The 21,232-nt window shown below is 43.5% G+C and overlaps 1 protein-coding gene across 2 annotated transcripts in view; it reads right to left on the minus strand.

Moving 5' to 3' along the window:
- Positions 1-21,232, minus strand: part of OLFML2B (olfactomedin like 2B) — a 302,868-nt gene that overhangs the window by 103,486 nt on the left and 178,150 nt on the right. For both annotated transcript variants that reach the window (XM_040359727.1, XM_040359728.1), the window contains exon 5: positions 7,082-7,292. In XM_040359727.1, the coding sequence (XP_040215661.1) occupies positions 7,082-7,292 (211 nt within the window). The remainder of the gene's footprint in view (positions 1-7,081; positions 7,293-21,232) is intronic.

The raw sequence follows: 21,232 nt of genomic DNA on the forward strand, positions 1-21,232 counted from the left end.
ACTCCACCCAGCGGACGCCGAAGTATTGCATCTACGATCTGAAGGCGTACGAAGCCGTACGCCTGTCGGATCGAACCCAGATGCCGTCGTATCTTGGTTTGAGGATTCAAACTAAAGATACGACGCGGGAAATTTTAAAGTACGCCGGCGTATCAGTAGATACGCCGGCGTACTCTCTCTGTGGATCTGGCCCAGTGTCTTCATTTCAGACTACAAATGTGATTATTTTAAAGGGGGGGGGGGGTGATTATTTTCTATACCCACTGTACAAACTTTAAAGTAAACCTACATCAGGATCAAAATATTTCACACAAATGCTCAAACAAATATATCAATATATACTCCTTTTTTTATGAAATGAACATATACAGTTGGGCCAAAGTCAGGGACAAATTACAAGCTTCAAATTTACTGATACATGTTAATCAAATACTGGCTCACCCTCTTGATGTCTAACAAAAATACTAAACTTAATATTAGGGTTGTCCCGATACCAATACTAGTATCGGTTTCGGTACCAATACCAAGCATTTGCCCGAGTACTTGTACTCGGGCAAATGCTCCGATGCTTCACCCAATACCTGGGCAGTCAGGGTGATCAGTGCGGTGGGAGAGTTACAAGCACCGATCACCCTGAATAGATTTCAAAGTCTGACAGCCGGTCCTTTCTCTCCCCCCCCCCCCCCGCGGCTTTCAGCAGTGAAAGGTGCTTCTCTCCCACACACGCTCACCGCTGACTGTCCCCGTATCCTCCTCCAGTCCCCCTCTGTTCTGTGCTGTCCCCCTCTGTGTCCCCCTCCATGCTGCTGTCACCCTCCGTTCTCCTGTGTCTTTCTCTATGCTGCTGTCACCCTCCGTTCTCCTGTGTTCTTCTCCATGCTGCTCCGTGTCCCCCTCTCTTCTTCGTGTCCCCCTCCGTGCATCTGTCCCCCTCTCTTCTTCCCCTTCGTGCATCTGTCCCCCTCCATGCATCTGTCCCCCTCTCTTCTCCCCCTTCGTGCATCTGTCCCCCTCTGTTCTCCCCCTCCGTGCATCTGTCCCCCTCTCTTCTCCCCCTCCATGCATCTGTCCCTCTCTCTTCTCCCCCTCCGTGCTGCCACCCCCTTCAATCTGTCAGGATGGAGAGCGGAGGTAGGAGCTCCTTAGTTTTCTGAATGGACAGAGTCAGTGATCACTGACTCTGTTCATTCACATAACTGAAACATTGTAACCTCCTGTGATTATGATGTCTCAGTTAATGAATGAAGAGGAGCCGCTGTCTTCTCTCCATTCATTTTCAGTGCAGCGGAGGCTGCTGAGAAAGGGACTGGGGAATATGTGTCCCTAGTCTCTTTCCCTGTCTCAAAGGGGAGATGTCAGAGGTCTGTTAAGACCCCTGATATCTCACCACAGCCCCCCAACAGTGCTGATAAAAAAATAATAATAATAATAATAAACATTATTGTAAAAAAAAGAAATAATAATAATAATAATACACCCCCCATCCCCCTTAAAAAATGAAAGCATTGTAAAAAAAAAAAATTGTAAAAAATAAAAACTACTTACAGATGTGCCACTGTCACATGAGAGTTAATAAAAGTATCGGTAATAATCGGTATCGACGAGTACTTGAAAAAAAGTATCGGTACTTGTACTTAAAAAAGTGGTATCAGGACAACCCTACTTAATTTACTACTCTCTATCCCAAACTGATCACCATAATATACTCACAACTCAGTCTTTTAACTAAATCAATCAATTTCCTAGTGAGAGAACGACCTTAAAAATGGCAAAACTTCAGGAGGACTGGCAGCGAGTTTGGTCTACAGTTATTAAAATGGCATTTAACGTGTATGGTACCAGGCAGACTGGCACATCTCCATCCTGCTTGTTTCAATTCATGTTTTAGAGGCTGTAATGCTGCCAGAGATGTGCATCATATCTGGTGGACCTGCTCCATGTTTTTAATAAAGTTCCTAAACACCCTTTTTAAATGTCCTCTCCCTAAAAACCCTTGGCTTGCGCTTGTTCACCTCAAACCTCTCTGTTTCACCAAATCTCATTTTAACCCCTTAGCGACTGAGGGGAAAACAAATGTTAATGCCTGAACACAATTTTACAGCTTTCTTTTGATGGTAAATGGTACCCGAAGGGTCGGGTATGGATTTTTGCGGGGAACCCCACGCCATTTAAAAAAAAAATGTTGCAGGGTTACTCTTAATATCCATACCAGACCTAAAGTGCCTGATATGGAATTTGGGGGGACCCCCACACTTTAATTTTTGGTTCGGTGTTCCCCTTAATATTCATACCAGACCCAAAGGGCCTGGTAAAGGACTGGTGGTGGAACCCCTGCTGTTTTTTTCAATGACTTTGGACCCGACAATTCATGAATAGCCACGAGTAGTTTTAAATTACTTTTTTTCCTTTAGAAATGACATTGTGTGCAGGGACAGGTCTAAACATTATTAAAATCACTGCTCCCGAAAAAAAAAAATATTTTAAAACATTTTTTTGCATTGATACATGTCCCCTGGGGCAGGAACCAGGTCCTCAAACACTTTTTATGACAGTAACTTGCATATTAACCTTTAAAATTAGCACTTTTGATTTATCCCATTTTTAAAGGGTGCTTTTCGAAAATTTGCAGCAAACACCCCAAATTGTTCACTGTTCGCGGAAAGGGCGAACAGCCAATGTTCAAGTCGAACTCATGTTCGACTCGAAAATAAAGCTCATCCCTAGTGAGGAGTGTGGTGGGTATGATGGAGCAGCATGTATAGAAGAGGAATGTGGAGGGTAAGATGGAGGCAGTATGTATAGGAGAGGAGTGTGGAGGGTAAGATGGAGGCAGTATGTATAGGAGAGGAGTGTGGAGGGTAAGATGGAGGCAGTATGTATAGTAGAGGAGTGTCAAGGGTAAGATGGAGGCAGTGGGGCAGATTCACAGACAGAGTACGCCGGCGTATCTACTGATTTGGCATCTGGGTTAGATCCGAAAGGTATACGTCCTCGTACGCCTTTCGGATCTAAGATGGAATACTTTGGCGTCTGCTGGGTGGCGTTCACGTTGTTTTCCGCGTCGGGTATGCAAATTAGCTATTTCCGATGATCCACGAACATACGCGCGGCCGTCGCATTCTCTTACGTCGTCTCTAGTCGGCTTTTTCCGGCGTATAGTTAAAGCTGCTTTTTTTGCGGCGTATAGTTAGATTTGCCATGTTAAGTATGTTCTTCGTTTCCGCATTGAAATTTTAATTTTTTATCTTTTTTGCGTAACTCGTCCGTGAATCGGGATGGACGTAAGTCACGTCTAAGTTTAAAAAATTACGTCCTTGCGACGTCATTTCGCGCAATGCATGACGGGAAATTTAGAAACGGAGCATGCGCAGTTCATTCGGCGCGGGGACGCGCTTCATTTAAATGAAACACGCCCCCTAATCGCCGATTTGAATTCCGCCGCCAGAGATACACTACGCCGCCGTAACTTACGGCGCAAATTCTTCCAGGATTCGAACCAGCCAAAAGTAAGTTACAGCGGCGTAGCGGATCTCTGATACGCTGCGCCGATGTATTTCTATGTGAATCTGCCCCAGTATGTATAGGAGAGGAATGTGGAGGGTAAGATGGAGGCAGTATGTATAGGAGGGGAGTGTGGAGGGTAAGATGGAGGCATTATGTATAGGAGAGGAGTGCAGAAGGTATAATGGGGCAGTATGTAAAGGGAAGGAGTGTGGAGGGGATGATGGGGGCAGTATGCATAAGAGAGGAGTGTGGAGGGTATGACGGTGGCAGAATGGGGAGTGATTTCTTGCAGTGTCTATGGGGTGACCAGGGAGTGATGTTGGGAAGAGAAGGGACGGAAAGTGACCATGGAATGATGTCCCTCAGCTGGGGGGGGGTAGGAAACAGTTTAGAGAGGTGTCTGTATGAAGTGGTCTGGGGGTGATGCAATCAGGGGGGAGTTGGGGGCTGAGAAGTGATCAGATAGCGACGTCTATAATAAAAAAAGCTCTTGTGCTCATCCACTAAACACATATACATCAATAAATCATACAACAGTACTACTTGATGGAAACCATCTGTTATAAGATGTAAGTACAGATCTATGTAATCCAGCTCCTAGCACTCTGTATGTTTATCTAGATAATGTGAAGGTAATGTATGACTATTCATATAACCCTGTGTTATCAAGGCTCTGAGTCTGTACAATCAGAAGTGTGAACTCACCACATATATATACAACAGGTTACATACATGGTTATAAATGACTTCACATTATCTAGTCTGAACACTTGGAGGATGTTTGCATAGACAGGCTGTTCAGGCTTAGAAGTTATCTGTCAAATGTGAAGGGCTGCAGACTCCCCCACCCTCACTATCTCCACCAGGTCTCCTGTCAACTTAACCCTTTATTCACTGCATCTCCTAAAGAACATATCCTCCTGAAACTTTGCAACTGTCCACAATAGGAGACTTCTCCCAGAAAAAAATCAGCTCACCTCCTTCCTTCCGCTGGCCAGCCTGACAGGAGCTACAGTGAGCTCCGCCTCCCAGTTCTCTCAGCACACCACACTGGTGATTGGAGAGGGGGGGGGGGGGGGTTGAGTCAGATAACAGGGACCCTGCACAAGACTAGGGGGGGGGGGGGGGACAGAAAGGAGCTTAGGATTGCAAACACACACTGCAGGCACAGATAGGTAGATTCACAAAGAGTTAGGCCGGCTTATCAGTAGATAAGCCGGCCTAACTCTGAATCTATGCCGGCGTTTGTTTAAGCGTATGCTCAAACAGAGATACGCTTAAACAAAGCTAAGATAGGACGGCTTGCGCCGTTCTATCTTGGCTTGCAATTTTTTGGATGGCCGCTAGGTGGCGCTTCCATTGCGGCCGGCGTAGATTATGTAAATGAGCTTTTACGCCGATTCCCGAACGTACGCGAGCCCGCCACAGTCGATTAACGTCGTTTCCTATGAGGTGGAATAACAATGTTAAAGTATGGCCACCGTTCCCGCCGCGAGGTTCGAATTTTTTACGTCGTTTGCGTAAGTCGTCCGCGAATCTGGAGTTTACGTCCGCGTCTAAATCATTAGGCCCGTATGGCGTACTTAGCTGCAATGCGCCCTGGGAAATGTAGGCGCCCGGCGCATGCGCAGTAAGGGAAAACGTCAAAAAACGTGAGGTCAAGCCTCATTAGCATTCAACACGCCCCCCCCAACCCATTTGAATTAGGCGCCCTTACGCCCGCCGTGTTTACACTACGCCGCCCTAAGTAAGGAGGTAAGTGCTTTCTGAATCATGTACTTTCCTCTCTTACTTAAGGCGGCGTAGTGTAAACACGCTAGGCTACGCCGACCTATTTTTAGGCGCCCCTACCTGAATCTACCCAAGAGTATTCTTTACAAGCGAATGCCGCTGCTGCTGTCTCACAATGACAGGTTTGCTGATGGTCCCCCCCACCTGAATGGTCTGTCCCTGTTCTGGGCTGAATCATGTGCCCAGGTTACAGGCAGTACAAAACCCAGGCAGATGATTCAAGACCCGTACTTTCTGGGTGAATCCTGGACAGGTGGCAACCCTAGTCCTGGTTCTGTTGCTGATAGCAAATCACAGCCACTGTAGGTGCTTACAGGGCTGGAGGAGAAGTTCCGGGTATGGGGCGGAAGTGAAGTCAGCTTGGGGGCTGACCGGCTCTACATCTACTCCAGCCCTGGGAGTACCTCCAGCAGCCAGGATTTGCTATCATTGGAGGGACCAGGACACCTATGCAGATTTTGCATTTGGCCAGATATGTACTATGAGTTCTAACATTTTTAATAAACTGCCCACTAGCGGTGGGGTAAATCGCATGCAAATTTGGACAGGAATGGAACTGCATTCCTCTTCGGATTGCATGTGAATCTTTGCAGTGCGATTTGCGCCCATTCATTTTGTATTGATGCAAATAACACCGCAAAGTATCGGTTTCAGTATCGGGAGCATTTGCGCAAGTACCGATACTCGCGCAAATGCTTGGAATTGGTGCCATTACTGGTATTGGTGCATCCCTATTGAAAACTCTTTCTAATATAAAAAAAATATTGAAAGTGAAAACATTTGACAAAATTAAGTTAGCACTGGTGATAGCCACAATAGAAGGCTATTATCATAGATGTCAAGGAAAAATTATCCACAAAAATACCAGGACTTCCAGATGCTTAGTGATTGGCCAAGTGCTGTCACATTAGAGTACTCAACCTTGTGTAAGTGCCAACTAAAGTGACTCTGAACAACATAGAACTCCTTTCTTTACTGCCTGCCACCAAGCAGGGTGGTTTAGAAATAAAATAAAAGTATGCACTGTCTGAGAGAGGGCATTAAAGCAAACTGTTTGGTTTGTCCTGTTTGGGCAAAGCACAGATTTGCTTAAAGCGGAGATCCAGTCATTTGTGTGTTTATTTAAAGTCAGCAGCTACAAAAAGTGTAGCTTCTGACTTTTAATAAATGGCCACTCATCTGTCCCATGGTCCAGTGGTGCACTCACCTCAGCTGTTTTCAACGTGTCCTCCCTCGGTGGCACCCACATCTTTACTAGGCATCCGGCTGTGACAGCTTGCGGCTTCACAGGTGGGTGCCCAATGCGCATGCGCGAGTGGCGCTGTGCTCTGTGACTGGTCCCAAAGTCTTCTGAGATCTGTCATGTGTCCCAGAAGACTTCAGGAGGGAGGGGGGGAGGAAAACTTCTGATCGCCTAAGGCGACCGGACCGGAAGTGGGATCGGTTACCTATCAAAATCAGGTACCTGCTTCCCCCCTCCTCCCCAAAAGCTCAGTTTCACAAACAGGAGTCAGGGAGGAGGCCTTCAAATGGAACTTCACCTTTTTGATGGAGCTCCGCTTTAAGGAAAACATTTCAGACATATTTATTATTTTTTCAGAAAATAATAATGCTTACCCCTGCCTGCACTGTGCTTCCTAGAATAATATGTATTTTATTTGTGAACCTTCTTTTTGTTGTACAATATGCTTTAATGAACATATGGCATATGCAGTTGACAAATATTACAAAATATATGGCAAAAATAAGAGCACTGAGCACAAAAGTTACATAAATTTTCACTTACGCAAATCATCCATGTCACTGTCATCTTCTGTATCTTTGGCCTTGTAAAATGTTACACCTCGGACAACAGGCTTTTGGACTGGTTTTGATCTTACGTTAATTTGACGTGAAGAAATTGGCCACCTTCGAACTTGCTGAGGTGGTGGTGAATGGGGCTTTGGACCTTCAGCTTTTGCCTGTTCATCTCTAAGAAACCTTTCTTCATACTTTTCCTAATGCACATAAGAAATACAAAGAATCACTCAATAAATCAATCAGAACATTCACAAGTCTTCTTATCTTAATGCATTATTTTCATTAAGATAAAAAACCTTTTGTGTGTAGCAGCCACCCCAGCACCCCCTAATTACTTACCTGAGCCCCATCTCAGCGATGTCCACAAATGTCTAAGCCACCCAGGACACTCCTCCTGATTGGCTGAGACACAGGAGCAATGCCATTGGCTCCTATGGCTGTCAATCAAAGTCAGTCAGCCAATCAGAGGCGAGAGGGCAGGGCCAGGTCAGGGCTCTGTGTCTGAATGGACACAGGGAGCTATGGCTTGGCCCCAGTGCCCCCATAGGAATCTGCTGACTGTGGGGGCACTCAATAGGATGTAGCTCTATCGTCAATTACGCCACCTGCCGAACCCGTTAACAAAAAAAGATCCACACTCGTCGAAGGCTGACCGCCAACGGCCTGCTCCTCCATCTGGCGGTGACATCACCAGGTGGCCCTGCCCCTTTCCTATTTAAGAACTGTCAAATGGAGGAGTGGGCAGTTGGCGGTTAGTCTTCGACGAGTGTGGAGCTCTTTTTTTTGGGGTTCATGGGGGGCGGCAGATGGCGTGATTGACGGTTCTACAACGAGGGACATTACTTTTTTGATTTTTGATAAAGGAATTGTCAAAAACTGTGTTTGTGTTTTTTTCTATGTGACACTTTTTTGGTGAATGAGCAGGGGTACAATGTACCTCCTACTCATTCACATAGGGAGGGGGCTTTCAGATTCTAACAAGCCCCCTGCACACAGACCCCCATATATATATATATAGTTTTTACAAACAATACTTTTTCTTTGTAATATTGTCTTGAAAAAATTACTTAGAGCCGGTTCACGACTTCGGGGGCGACTCGGCAAGGCGTCCTGAAGACGACTTCAGAGGCGACTTGCAAAATGACTTCTGTATGGAAGTCAATGCAAGTCGCCCCGAGTCGCCCCCAAAGTCATACAAGAACCTTTTTCTAAGTCGGATCGAGTTGCGTCGCTCCTATTAGAACGGTTCTATTGAATAGAATGGGACGCGACTTGTCAGGCGGCTGAGTCGCCTGACGAGTCGCCCCAGTGTGAACCGACTCTTAGTTTTTTGTCATCTTTAGACAAAATATGTAACAAAACAAAACGTTTTTTTTTTTAGTTTGACAAGTATTAGTTTTAAAACAAATAGTGTTACGTCAGAAGAAATGTACATATGTTTTATTCTATAATTTGTAATGTTTATGAATGGCACTGAAATTAGATTTATATTACAATTCAAAGCAAAGTTATTAACATATCAAATAAATACTTTTTTTATAGTATTATGCATTTTTTAAATGTTGCATTAAAAAATAAAAAATAAATTAATCAATATAAAAGTAAAAAAGTATACAAAAGTAAAAAAGAAATGGAAAAAAAGCAACAAGGTTATAGCTAAGGGGAGAAGTAAGGGAAGAAGTAAGGGAAGAAGTTAATAAAGGCTCATCAGCGTAGCCTAAGGCCGCGTACACACGATCAGTACATCCGATGAGAACGGTCCGAAGGACCATTGTCATCGGTTAACCGATGAAGCTGACTGATGGTCTGATGTGCCTACACACCAACGGTTAATGAACCGATCGTGTCAAAACGCGGTGGCGTAAAACACAACGACGTGCTGAAAAAAACGAAGTTCAATGCTTCCAAGCATGCGTCAACTTGATTCTGAGCATGCGCGGGTTTTTAACCAATGCTTTTGCATACTAACGATCGGTTTTGACCTATCGGTTAGGTGTCCATCGGTTCAATTTTAAAGAAAGTTCTCATTTTTTTGACCGAAGGATAACTGACCGATGGGGCCCACACACGATCGGTTTGGACCGATGAAAACGGACCTTTAGTCCGTCTTCATTGGTTTTGACCGATTGTGTGTACGCGGCCTTAGGGTTAACAATGTCTTAAATAAGGATGCAGTTTTTTTATTTATTTTTTAACTTGCAGGGTATCCTTATGACACATCAAAGAAAGCACCCTCATGGCTAACAGAGGATAGAATTATAAATAGACTTGAAAAACGTAACATTAATAAGTCACCGGGACCTGATGGCTTGCACACAAGGGTCCTTAAGGAACTCGATCAAGTAATTGCCAGACCATTGTTTCTAATTTTTATGAACAGTCTGCTGAATGGAATGGTACCAGCAGATTGGAGAAAAGCCAATGTAGCACCAATAAAAAAAATGTAAAAAATCTAATTTCTTCATCCATTTAGGCCAATATGTATTCTGCTACATATTTTTGGTAAAAAATCCCAATAAGCATATATTGATTGGTTTCCACAAAAGTTATAGCGCCTACCAAATCTGGGATATTTTTATGGAGTTTTATTTAAATTTTTTTACTAGTAATGGCAGTGATCAGTGACTTAAAGTGGGACTGCAATATCGCGGTCCACAAATTGGACACTTATTTGGGGACCAGTGACACTAATATAGAGATCAGTGCTAAAAAAATATGCACTGTCACTGTACGAATGACACTGGTAGGGAAGGGGTTAAACTCAAAGGGTTAAATATGTCCCTAGGTAGTGCTTTCTTACTGTGTGGGGGATGGGTTACTGTGGGAAGACAGAGATCCATGTTCCTGCTTAGCACAAACACAAGATCTCTGATCACTAACAGAATGGCTATCTGCCTTGTTAACATGGACAGACCGTCGTTCTGTGTCTTTCGGGAATGATCGGCGGGTCCCATCGGACATAGAGTCCACCGGACCCGCTGATTGGCTCCTGCTGTGTCCAATCAGGTATGTGATTTTGCACAGGAGAGCCGCCAACCTGCTGTACATGTACGTTGGGCAGTCGGCAAGTGGTTAATGATGACTAATCTGCAGGGAAGGAGATATCTAAGCGCAGATTTGTTTAGGCCTGGTTCTCATTAATGCAATTTCAGATGTGATTTGAGTCGCACAGAATCGCATGACATTGAAAATCCCATTGTGGTGCCCATTCACATCAAGGCAGCACGGTGCAATTTTGGAAAATGGTCCATGTACCATTTTTGTGCAATTTCAGGGTTTTGTTTACATAGACTTCAATGAAAATGCACCAAAAATGCATGTACATGCATTTTGATGCATTTTTGTAGGTTGTTAAGGAGCCACCGGTGTTCTAACAACCAGTAACTCATCCCTGCTGTCAGCTGGGGAATCCCAGCTGATAGCAGAAGGTAGCAAAGGAGCCTGTCGGTGAAAAAAAAAAAGAAAGAAAATGGCTTGGGGTTCTGCCCAAAATCCATACCAGGCCCTTCAAGTTGTATTTTTTTAAGATAAAAAGCACTTACATATCAGAAGGAATCAAACAGCATGGAGACAAAGACACAGCATTCCCAGCTCCACCTAGCGTGATCACGTCACCGCCAACCTCACGCGGTGCGCCTCCCAAGGCTTTCTTTATCTTAATAAAATACAACTTGACTGGTCTACACTTGTATCTTCCTTCTTGACTTTTATTTGCGTATCCCTGTGATGTGGAACTGGGGATTGTGCTATATAGCACTAGCAGAGTGCTTGCTGACTCCTATACAAACTGCTAGCATGTCTCCCTGACAAGTGAGGTTCGGAGCACGGAGGTGATTTACTGAAGATACTATATGGTGTATGGGACAAACACAACCACTGGATTGTTTCTGTCTTTGATACACTGAAAATGACAGTGTATGGAGTATATGGTTTGATTGCACTTTACATGCATCTATATTTTGAATGAAATACTGTAGATTCTATACACTGAATATTCTATGGACTTTTACTGTATGCACTTTATATATTTTTTTCTGGAATAAGATATACCTTATCTTTTTAGCACTTCATACATAGATTTTAACTGTATGCATGATACATATTTGATTGGTTTATTATAATTATTTCTAATTATTTTTAATTATTTATTTTTAGAATTTTTGCCATTTCCACTTGTTTGCCTTACACATATGATGAATTGAGTTCATCATGAATCACCAATTGGTGCCCCCATATGATATGTAATATTAGTTATTTGGTTATATTTATTGATTGATTGGGTTACACATGTTGCACTTTACATATTGAGAGATCGTGCTGTACCATTTCTAGATTAGGCAACTGATCAGCACAGCACATTTAAAATCTGCACACTACCCAGTGGCCAGCAGTGAAGAACATGTTGTCTGAAAGGATGCCAGGGATGCGATCTTTTATTCTGGCTCATCACTCGTCATCATCACTAACACTTGTAGTCTCTAAACTCAATGCATCTGAAAATCTTGAGGGGTACTGAGAAATCAAAATGACTTGTAGACGCAGGCATAAAGGAGGTAAATGCAGATCTCTAAATTGATTGTAAGGTATTTCCTGCGGCTTCTGTGTAGAAGATTTATGATGTAGCAAAGATATTTTGTTTCACTATGAATACTCAGTGGTAGGACACGTTTTGAACATAGTGTGCCTAAAATGTTTTCAAAGAAATTAAAAAAGGGTCAGCTACATAAAAATAAATGTCAACTTCATACTCTCAATCACGATTATTACCCTTTCAAAGATCAGTGGTAAGTGGTAACATAAATGGGTGGTCAGAGGTCAACAGAGTGCAATATTGGTTCAATATTTATTTTATATGTGGAAATATTTGCTCACACATGTAAGTAGATGCAAATGGAGATAGCATTTCCAAGTCTATCTTCAAAAATGTCTTCCCCCTCACACCTCAGATCAGCCCCAATTTCTGCTCCTTCACAACTCAGATCAGCCCCAATTGCCGCACCTTCACATGTCAAATGAGACTAAATGTCTGCACCTTCACACCCTAAATTTCTGTACCTTCAAACCAGTCTAAATTTCTGCACCTTTGGAACTCCCAGGAGCCCCAGTTCATACACCTTCACACTTTAGATCAGACCAAATTTCTGCACCTTCACACCTCAGATCACCCCAATTCCTGCACCTTCAGATCTCATGTGAGTCCCAATTCATGCACCCTTAAACTTCAGATCAACCCCAATTCCTGCACCTTCACACCTCAGATCAGCCCAATTCCTGCACCTTCACACCTCAGATCAGCCCAATTCCTGCACCTTAACACCTCAGATCAGCCCAATTCCTGCACATTCACACCTCAGATCAGCCCATTTCCTGCACCTTCACACCTCAGATCAGCCCAATTCCTGCACCTTAACACCTCAGATCAATCCCAATTCCTGCACCTTCACACCTCAGATCAGCCCAATTCCTGCACCTTCACACCTCAGATCAGCCCAATTCCTGCACCTTCACACCTCAGATCAGCCCAATTCCTGCACCTTAACACCTCAGATCAGTCCAATTCCTGCACATTCACACCTCAGATCAGCCCAATTCCTGCACCTTCACACCTCAGATCAGCCCAATTCCTGCACATTCACACCTCAGATCAGCCCAATTCCTGCACATTCACACCTCAGATCAGCCCAATTCCTGCACCTTCACACCTCAGATCAGCCCAATTCCTGCACCTTCACACCTCAGATCAGCCCAATTCCTGCACCTTCACACCTCAGATCAGCCCAATTCCTGCACCTTAACACCTCAGATCAGCCCAATTCCTGCACATTCACACCTCAGATCAGCCCAATTCCTGCACCTTCACACCTCAGATCAGCCCAATTCCTGCACCTTCACACCTCAGATCAGCCCAATTCCTGCACCTTCACACCTCAGATCAGCCCAATTCCTGCACCTTCACACTTCAGATCATCCCAATTCATGCACCCTTAAACTTCAGATCAACCCCAATTCCTGCACCTTCACACCTCAGATCAGCCCAATTCCTGCACCTTCACACCTCAGATCAGCCCAATTCCTGCACCTTCACACCTCAGATCAGCCCAATTCCTGCACCTCCACACCTCAGATCAATCCCAATTCCTGCACCTTCACACCTCAGATCAATCCCAATTCCTGCACCTTCACACCTCAGATCAGCCCAATTCCTGCACCTTCACACCTCAAATCAGCCCAATTCCTGCACCTTCACACCTCAGATCAATCCCAATTCCTGCACCTTCACACCTCAGATCAATCCCAATTCCTGCACCTTCACACCTCAGATCAATCCCAATTCCTGCACCTTCACACCTCAGATCAGCCCAATTCCTGTACCTTCACACCTCAGATCAGCCCAATTCCTGCACCTTCACGCCTCAGATTAGTCCAATTCCTGAACTTTCAGACCTTAGTAAATCTTGCACCTTTAGATCTCATGTGGGTCCCAATTCCTGCACCTTTACACCTCAGATCAGCCCCAGTTTCTGCACCTTCACATCTCAGATCACCCCCAATTCCTTCACCTTCACACCTCAAATCAGGCCCAGTTTTAGCACCTTCACATCTCAAATGAGCCCCAATGCATGTACATTTACACCTCAGCTTATTACCCAATTTCTGAAAATTCAGATCTCATATAAGCCCCAGTGCATGCACCTTCACACCTCAGATTAGGCCCAATTTCTGCAAACAGGATTTGGTAATCACTGCTTTGGAACTTATGTTGGTTCTAAAGTAGCAGTTCCCAATAGCTGTTCAAAGAGATAGTTGTGTCCCAAAACCATAGAGCAGCTACCACCAGTCCTTTTTAATGCTTCTGCAGAGAAACAGCCTTCAGGATGTGAGCAAGCATGCTGACAGGAAGGCTCAGGCTAAAAGAGCCCTGCAGTCCTGTAATTACCTGTCCAAAGCCAGAGCACAACAGCAGGCAGCATGGGATGTCAGACTCCACACTCAATGCGGGCGCATAGTGAAGTGGGCAGGAGCTGAGGTGGGCAGGTGGAAACTGAGGCTGGTGAAACCCATCTGCGCTGTTTTCTATGAAAATGGGTGGGAGCTGAAGCAGGTGGGTTTGAGCTGAAGCGGATGGGTGGTAACTGTGGCATGACCATCCGTGCTGCTTTCTATGTAAGTGGGCGGGACCTGAAGCAGACGGAAACTGAGGCCAGTAAGAAACATCTGCGCTGCTTTCTATGAAAAGAGCCGGACAGCTTTGTTGTGTGAGATATGGGTCTCCCAGGATTCCCTTTGCGTGCCATCATGAATGCAGCGGCGTGCCACCTTTGGCATGCATGCTGGGTGTTTCTGACCACTGGATTGGTTTATAAACCAGGTTAGATTACTGTTGTAAAGTAAGCTTTTAGTATAAAATAAATTGATTAATATGGGTCCCCTTTCTTTAAAAAGAATAATTAAAAAATAATTAAAAAGAATAAATAAATAATTAAATAATTAAAAGAATAATTAACTGTGAAAATGACTTGGAGTTGAAAGCTGACATGCAACAATGTAACACCAATGGTCAGTTTTGCAATATCCCTGCATGGTAAGATAAGTGTTTGTGAATTTATATGACACACTGGGGTTGATTGACTAAAACTGGAGGGTGCAAAATCTGATGCCGCTCTGCATAGTAACCAATCAGCTTCAAACTTCAGCTTGTTCCATTATGCTTTGACAAAAATCCTGGAAGCTTATTGGTTTCTATGCAGAGCTGCACCAGATTTTCACTCTCCAGTTTTAGTAAATCAACCCTACTGCGGCTGTTTACTTTATAAAGGTAATTTTTACTTTGAAATTTAATTTCCACTATGTGACAGACTCACTCGGGACATCCCCAGACCTTCTTATGTCTAAAATCATCCTATGTCCACTAGGGGCATAGGATGACTGAGAAATGATATATTGGACTACCTGAGTCGGGATTATTATGTAATTATTATCCACAATATATTCCAGGATATCTGTAAAGAACAATTTACTGTTTGTTGATTCTGAACTCAACGGGTTAATTGAAAGAGTGACTCATTCATAATGTTGGGACACATACTAATGTCCTCACCTCCAGCCATCTGTCTGTTCTCTGTGCTAATTGACCCTGCTATTGTGTGAAGATGTCCTGTGTTTACACTTATGATAATGTGTATTGTATAGCAGGTGAGCGAGGAGACGTGACGTCTACCCTGAAAGGTCATATCTAAGAGTCGCCTAGTCTGGGTAAATGATTAGTTAATTAGCTCATGTTAATTTATGTTCTGGTTACCTCCTCTAACTGTATATAAGATTGTATATTTGGTTCTAATAAACTCTCCATGTTCAGCAGACAAACAAGTCTCATCTCGTTGTGTGCTTGTGAGCAGCTGGAACATCTGATATCTATATCCAGCCTGATAGGAAGCGGTATATGATGGAAGCACTCAAGCGGAGGCACGGTTTGCAGGCACTATTGCACTAAAAATAGCACCTGTAAACTGACCCTAAACAGCAGCTGCTGTTTCTCCAGTGTGAAAGCCCGATGGCTTTCACACTGGAGCGGTGCGCTAGCAGGACCACTCCAAAAGTCCTGCTAGCAGCATCTTTGGAGCAATGAGAGGAGCGGTGTGTTTACCGCTCCTCCGCCGCTCCTTCCTATTGAAAGCAATGGGAAACTGCAGCTATACCGGCATTGCGGGCGGTATTAACCCTTTTCCGGCCGCTAGCAGAGGTTAAAAGCACCCCGCTAGTGGCCGAATACCGCCGCAATTCCGACGGTATAGCGCCCCTAAAAATCGCCACCGCACCTCCCGCCCCATTGTGAAAGGGGCCTGAGGCCTCATACACAGGACTGAGAAAATCGATGGGTGAAACACATTGTTTTGCTCGTCGAGTTCCTTGTGAAGCCGTCGAGAAACTCGACATGCCAATTATCTCCATTCCCGTCAAGGAAATAGAGAACATGCTTTATTTTTGGCTCGTCGAGTTTCTCGACAGTTTCCTCGACGAAAATGTACACACGACCGGTTTCCTCGGCAAAAAAATATCTCCCAGCAAGTTTCTTGCTGGTTTTTGCCGAGAAACTCGGTCGTGTGTACGAGGCCTGAGGAACATTTCTGTGGGATCAGAATGTTTGTGCATCCCATCCCATTTCTCCCACCACTTTAGAATTCAGTCTAGGATTCTATTGGATCTCAAACATAGATGGGATATAAGAGTTTTTTTTTTAAGAATTCATATTGGTGACTGGGCACAGCGTGTCATGTTTATTGGTTGTAAATACTCTCCTAAGAGCCAGTTCACACTGGGGCGACTCGTTAGGCGACTCAGCCGCCTGACAAGTCGCGTCCCATTCTAGCCAATAGAACCTTTCTAATAGGAGCGACGCAAGTCACTCCAACTTAGAAAAAGGTTCTTGTACGACTATGGGGGTGACTCGGGGCGACTTGCATTGACTTCTATACAGAAGTCATTTTGCAAGTCGCCTCTGAAGTCGTCTTTAGGACACCTGAAGTCGCCCCCAAAGTCGTGCCGCCCCAGTGTGAACCGGCTCTAACTTGTTGCTTCCCTTTCTTTTCATTTTGGTCTTCTCTGCCTCTATTTATTTTGTTCGTTGTTTTAAAATTTTTAACATGTGAAATATAAACTTTTTAATTGCTCCCTTGCCTTGTGTAGAAGGCTATCTTAACAATGTTGCAGAGTGTTTCAATTAGCTATGACTAAAGCCTTATAGGCAAAAATGCATCAGCTGTTACACTGTATAAAACGATCTTCAATAAAGTAATATCAGAGGAAAAATGGAGTGCCAGTAATTGTATTTGTATGCTTCTCGACAAGGTTCCTGGAAAATAGATTTTCCTTGCACGCCATTGGGTGTTTTTTTGCAAAGTTAACTTCATCGTATTCACGAAGCTCTGGGGCGAATTTTCATGCAAAGTGTGCTTTTCACTTTTAGTTGCCGTTGTGTCAATATAAAGCTGCCTTTTTTTTGGTAAGGCTTTCTCTAAAAAAAGTGGTTTGTTTGATTTAGGGTGTGGAATTTAGGGGGTTTTAATTTTTTCTTTGGGAAAGTGGAGTTATTATTTTTTATTTTATGTAATAGGCCCTTTTTTTCTTGAGAAGATAGGGTTTAGGTCTGGAGACATGCTTGGCCAGTCTATCACCTTTACCCTCAGCTTCTTTAGCAAGGCATTGGTCGTCTTAGAGGTGTGTATGGGGTTGTTTTCATGTTGGAATACTACCCTGTGGCCCAGTCTCTAAAGGGAGGGGATCATTCTCTGCTTCAGTATGTCACAGTACATGTTGGCATTCATGGTTCTCTTGATGAACTGTAGCTCCCCAGTGCCGGCAGCACTCATACAGCCCCAGACCATGACACTCTTACCACCGTGCTTGACTGTAGGCAAGACAAACTTGTCTTTGTACTCCTCACCTGGTTGCCACCACACACGCTTGACACCATCTGAACCAAATAATTTTATCTTGGTCTCATCAGACCACAGGACTCGGTTCCAATAATCCATGTCCTTAGTCTGCTTGTCTCCAGCAAACTGTTTGCGGGCTTTCTTGTGCATCATCTTTAGAAGAGGCTTCCTTCTGGGACAACAGCCATTCAGATCAATTTTATGCAGTGTGCGGCGTATGGTCTGAACACTGACAGGCTGAGCCCCACCTCTTAAACCTCTGCAGCAATGCTGGCAGCATTTATACATCTATTTCTCAAAGACAACCTCTGGATATGACGCTGAGCATGTGCACTCAACTTCTTCGGTCGACCATGGCGATGCCTGTTCTGAGTGAAACCTGTCCTGTTAAACTGCTGTATGGTCTTGGCCACCATGCTGCAGCTCAGTTTAGAGGTCTTGGTAATCTTCTTATAGCCTAGGCCATCTTTATGTAGACTCGAGCAACAATTCTTTTTTTCAGATCCTCATAGAGTTCATTGCCCTGAGTTGCCATGTTGATTTTTGAGTAACCAGTATGACAGAGTCAGAGCGATAACACCAAATTTAACACTGCTCCCCATTCACACCTGAGACCTTGTAACACTTAATGAGTCTTTTAGTCTTTTAGACCCTGCATATCTCAATAAAGAGAACCTTCTTACACCCAAACAAATAAAACCCCCCCACCCCCACATATACGCACACACATGAATGTAAAAGCATGCTTCGGAGTGCCTACACGTGAAAACGTTGGTTGTGATACACATGTTACATATCGCCGCATATGCCGGAGTGAGAGCAATAATTCTAGCACCAGACCTCCTCTGTAACACTAAACTGATATCTATAGGGGGCCTTTGAAGCGTTGCCTATAGAAAATATAGGGTACTGAAGTTTGAAAATCATACTACTGTATTTTGTAACACCACAGTTTCAAGTTTCCAAGCTTTGCTGCTAAGTTTGGATTCTCTGAATTTCAAAAAAGATTTACTGAACCATGTAACAATCAAACCCATGCATATTCTTTCATCACGACTGCTGAGGACATCAGCAACCATGCTTCTAGCTGCTGAAATGTCAAAACACCTTGCCGATGTGAAACACCTTGTAAATATATACAAACAATGTGTTACGCTGTTAAAAACACATTCAAAATTGAATATTACATTCCAACAAAATATACTGTAAATATAGTGATAAAAAATCCTGAATAAATAAAAGCTCAAGGAGAAGCCCACTGCTCATCCTTCTATCCACCTTCATGTAAATCCTCTGTATTGCACGAATCAATAAAATATATAACCAAATGTGAACAATACAGTAAAAAATGGATAGAAAAAAAAAGAATGTCTCCAAAATAGTAATGCAGAAGTCCACACACTGTGTGATTAAATAGAGATATTCCATCAAAAGATCTTGAGAGGTGTCACACCAGACCGGGAACCTCCACCGGAATTGGCAAAAATGAAGGCTTACCAGATATATATGACCCTCTTATATAGAGAAGTCATAAACAGCATATGTTACAGGAATCAACAGCACCCCTTACCGGTCCTTCTCAGTGTCCTCAAATGGCCTTGATACTCATAAACATTTTCCCTTTCAGTCACACATGCGCAGAAGGAAACACAAGAGCAGACACTCCACAATCCACATAGTGTAAAATATGTGGTTACCATCACTCTGCACAGATGGGAAAGCCATCATTCCTGAGCAGTATAAAGCAATTTGGGACCTCCTATGTGCTCAAGTCTGAATTTCTGCTAAGCTATTTTTTTGGTGGGGGCTGGAGCACTGGAGCTGGTGAAGGTGGCTAGAAGTTGAGCTTCACAGTGGAATAAAAAAAAAAAAAAATTGTATTCTGAACTTTCTGTCACTATTCACTGTTGGTTATGTTGGAATGTAATATGCCATTTCAAATGTATTTTTAACACATTCTATGTATTTAGTACAAGTAATGGGGCCTTCAGATATCTGTGAGTGCTGCTGATTTCAATGATTAGTTAATTTAGTTAAAGGGGTTGTAAAAGTACAATTTATTTTTCCTAAATAGCTTCATTTACCTTAGTGCAGTCCTCCTTCACTTAACTCATCCTTCGATTTTGCTTTTAAATGTCCTTATTTCTTCTGAGAAATCCTCACTTCCTGTTCTTCTGTTTGTAACTCCACACAGTAATGCAAGGCTTTCTCCCTGGTGTGGAGTGTTGTGCTCGCCCCCTCCCTTGGACTACAGGAGAGTCAGGACGCTCTCTATGTTGCAGATAGAGAAAGGAGCTGTGTGTTAGTGGGCATCCTGACTCTCCTGTAGTCCAAGGGAGGGGGCAAGCATGACACTCCACACCAGGGAGAAAGCCTTGCATTACTATGTGGAGTTTCAGACAGAAAAACAGGAAGTGAGGATTTCTCAGAAGAAAGAAGGACATTTAAAAGCAAAATCGAAGGATAAGGTAAGTGAAGGAGGACTGCACTAAGGTAAAGGAAGCTATTTAGGAATTTTTTTTTTTACCTTTACAACCCCCTTAATCATTTGTCATTGTATTTGCACTAAGCACAGCTTGCTCACATATTAGTCCACAGTGGAGACAATTGAAATTGAGAATATTCATTCCTCTCAAAATTTGGTGACAATCATGAAATGTTGGCCTAAATTTGGCTAAATGCATTGATGTCATGGGAGATGTCAAAATTAAAGTGTTTTATGAGGATGAGAGTTACTGAAGCTCATTTCAACTATCCTTAACCACTTCAGCCCCAGAAGGAGTTGCCCTCTTAATGACCAGGCCATTTTTTGCAATAGGGCACTGCGTCAGTTCAACTGACAATTGCACGGTTGTGCAATGTTGTACCCAAACAAAATTGACGTCCTTTTTTTCCCACAAATAGAGCTTTCTTTTGGTGGTATTTGATCACCTCTGTGGTTTTTATTTTTTGCGCTTTAAAAAAAGAAAAGGGTGACATTTTTAAAAAAGGCTATATTTTTTACTTTTTGCTATAATAAATATCCCCACAAAAAAAATGTCTTCCTCAGTTTAGGCTGATATGTATTCTTCTACATATTTTTGGTGAAAAAAAAAATCACAATAAGCGTATATTGATTGGTTTGCGCAAAAGTTATACAAAATATGGGATATATTCATGGCATTTTTATTATTATTTTTTTTACTAGTAATGACAGCGATCTGTGATTTTTATTGGACTGCGACATTGCGGTGGACAGATCGGACACTTTTGGGACCACTGACATTTATACAGCAATTAGAGCTAAACATAGTCACTGATTACTATATAAATGTCATGGGCAGGGAAGGGGTTAACACTAGGGGGTGATAAAGGGGTTAAATGTGTGTCCTAAAGAGTGATTCTAACTGTGGGGGGATGGGACTGCCTGGGGAGGAGACCAATCATTGTTCACACTTAGTATGAACAACAGATCAGTCTCCTCACCCCTCACAGAACAGAGATCTTTCTGTATACATTGACAGATCCCTGTTCTGTCTCTCTCAGGAGCAATCGCGGGTGCCCGACGGACATCGCAGCCGCTGGGCACGCACATCAGCTCCATAATCTCGCGCCCCCTAGTGGTCTTAAAGTGGTCAATGTATAGCTATAGCAATTTGCCCAGGAGAGCCAACCTGCCAAACTATAACTGCGGTGGCTAGTCCTCTAGGGGTTAACCTGTTTTT

This window comes from Rana temporaria, chromosome 7 (genome assembly GCF_905171775.1).
Source record: "Rana temporaria chromosome 7, aRanTem1.1, whole genome shotgun sequence".
In the NCBI taxonomy this organism is placed as follows: Eukaryota; Metazoa; Chordata; class Amphibia; order Anura; family Ranidae; genus Rana; species Rana temporaria.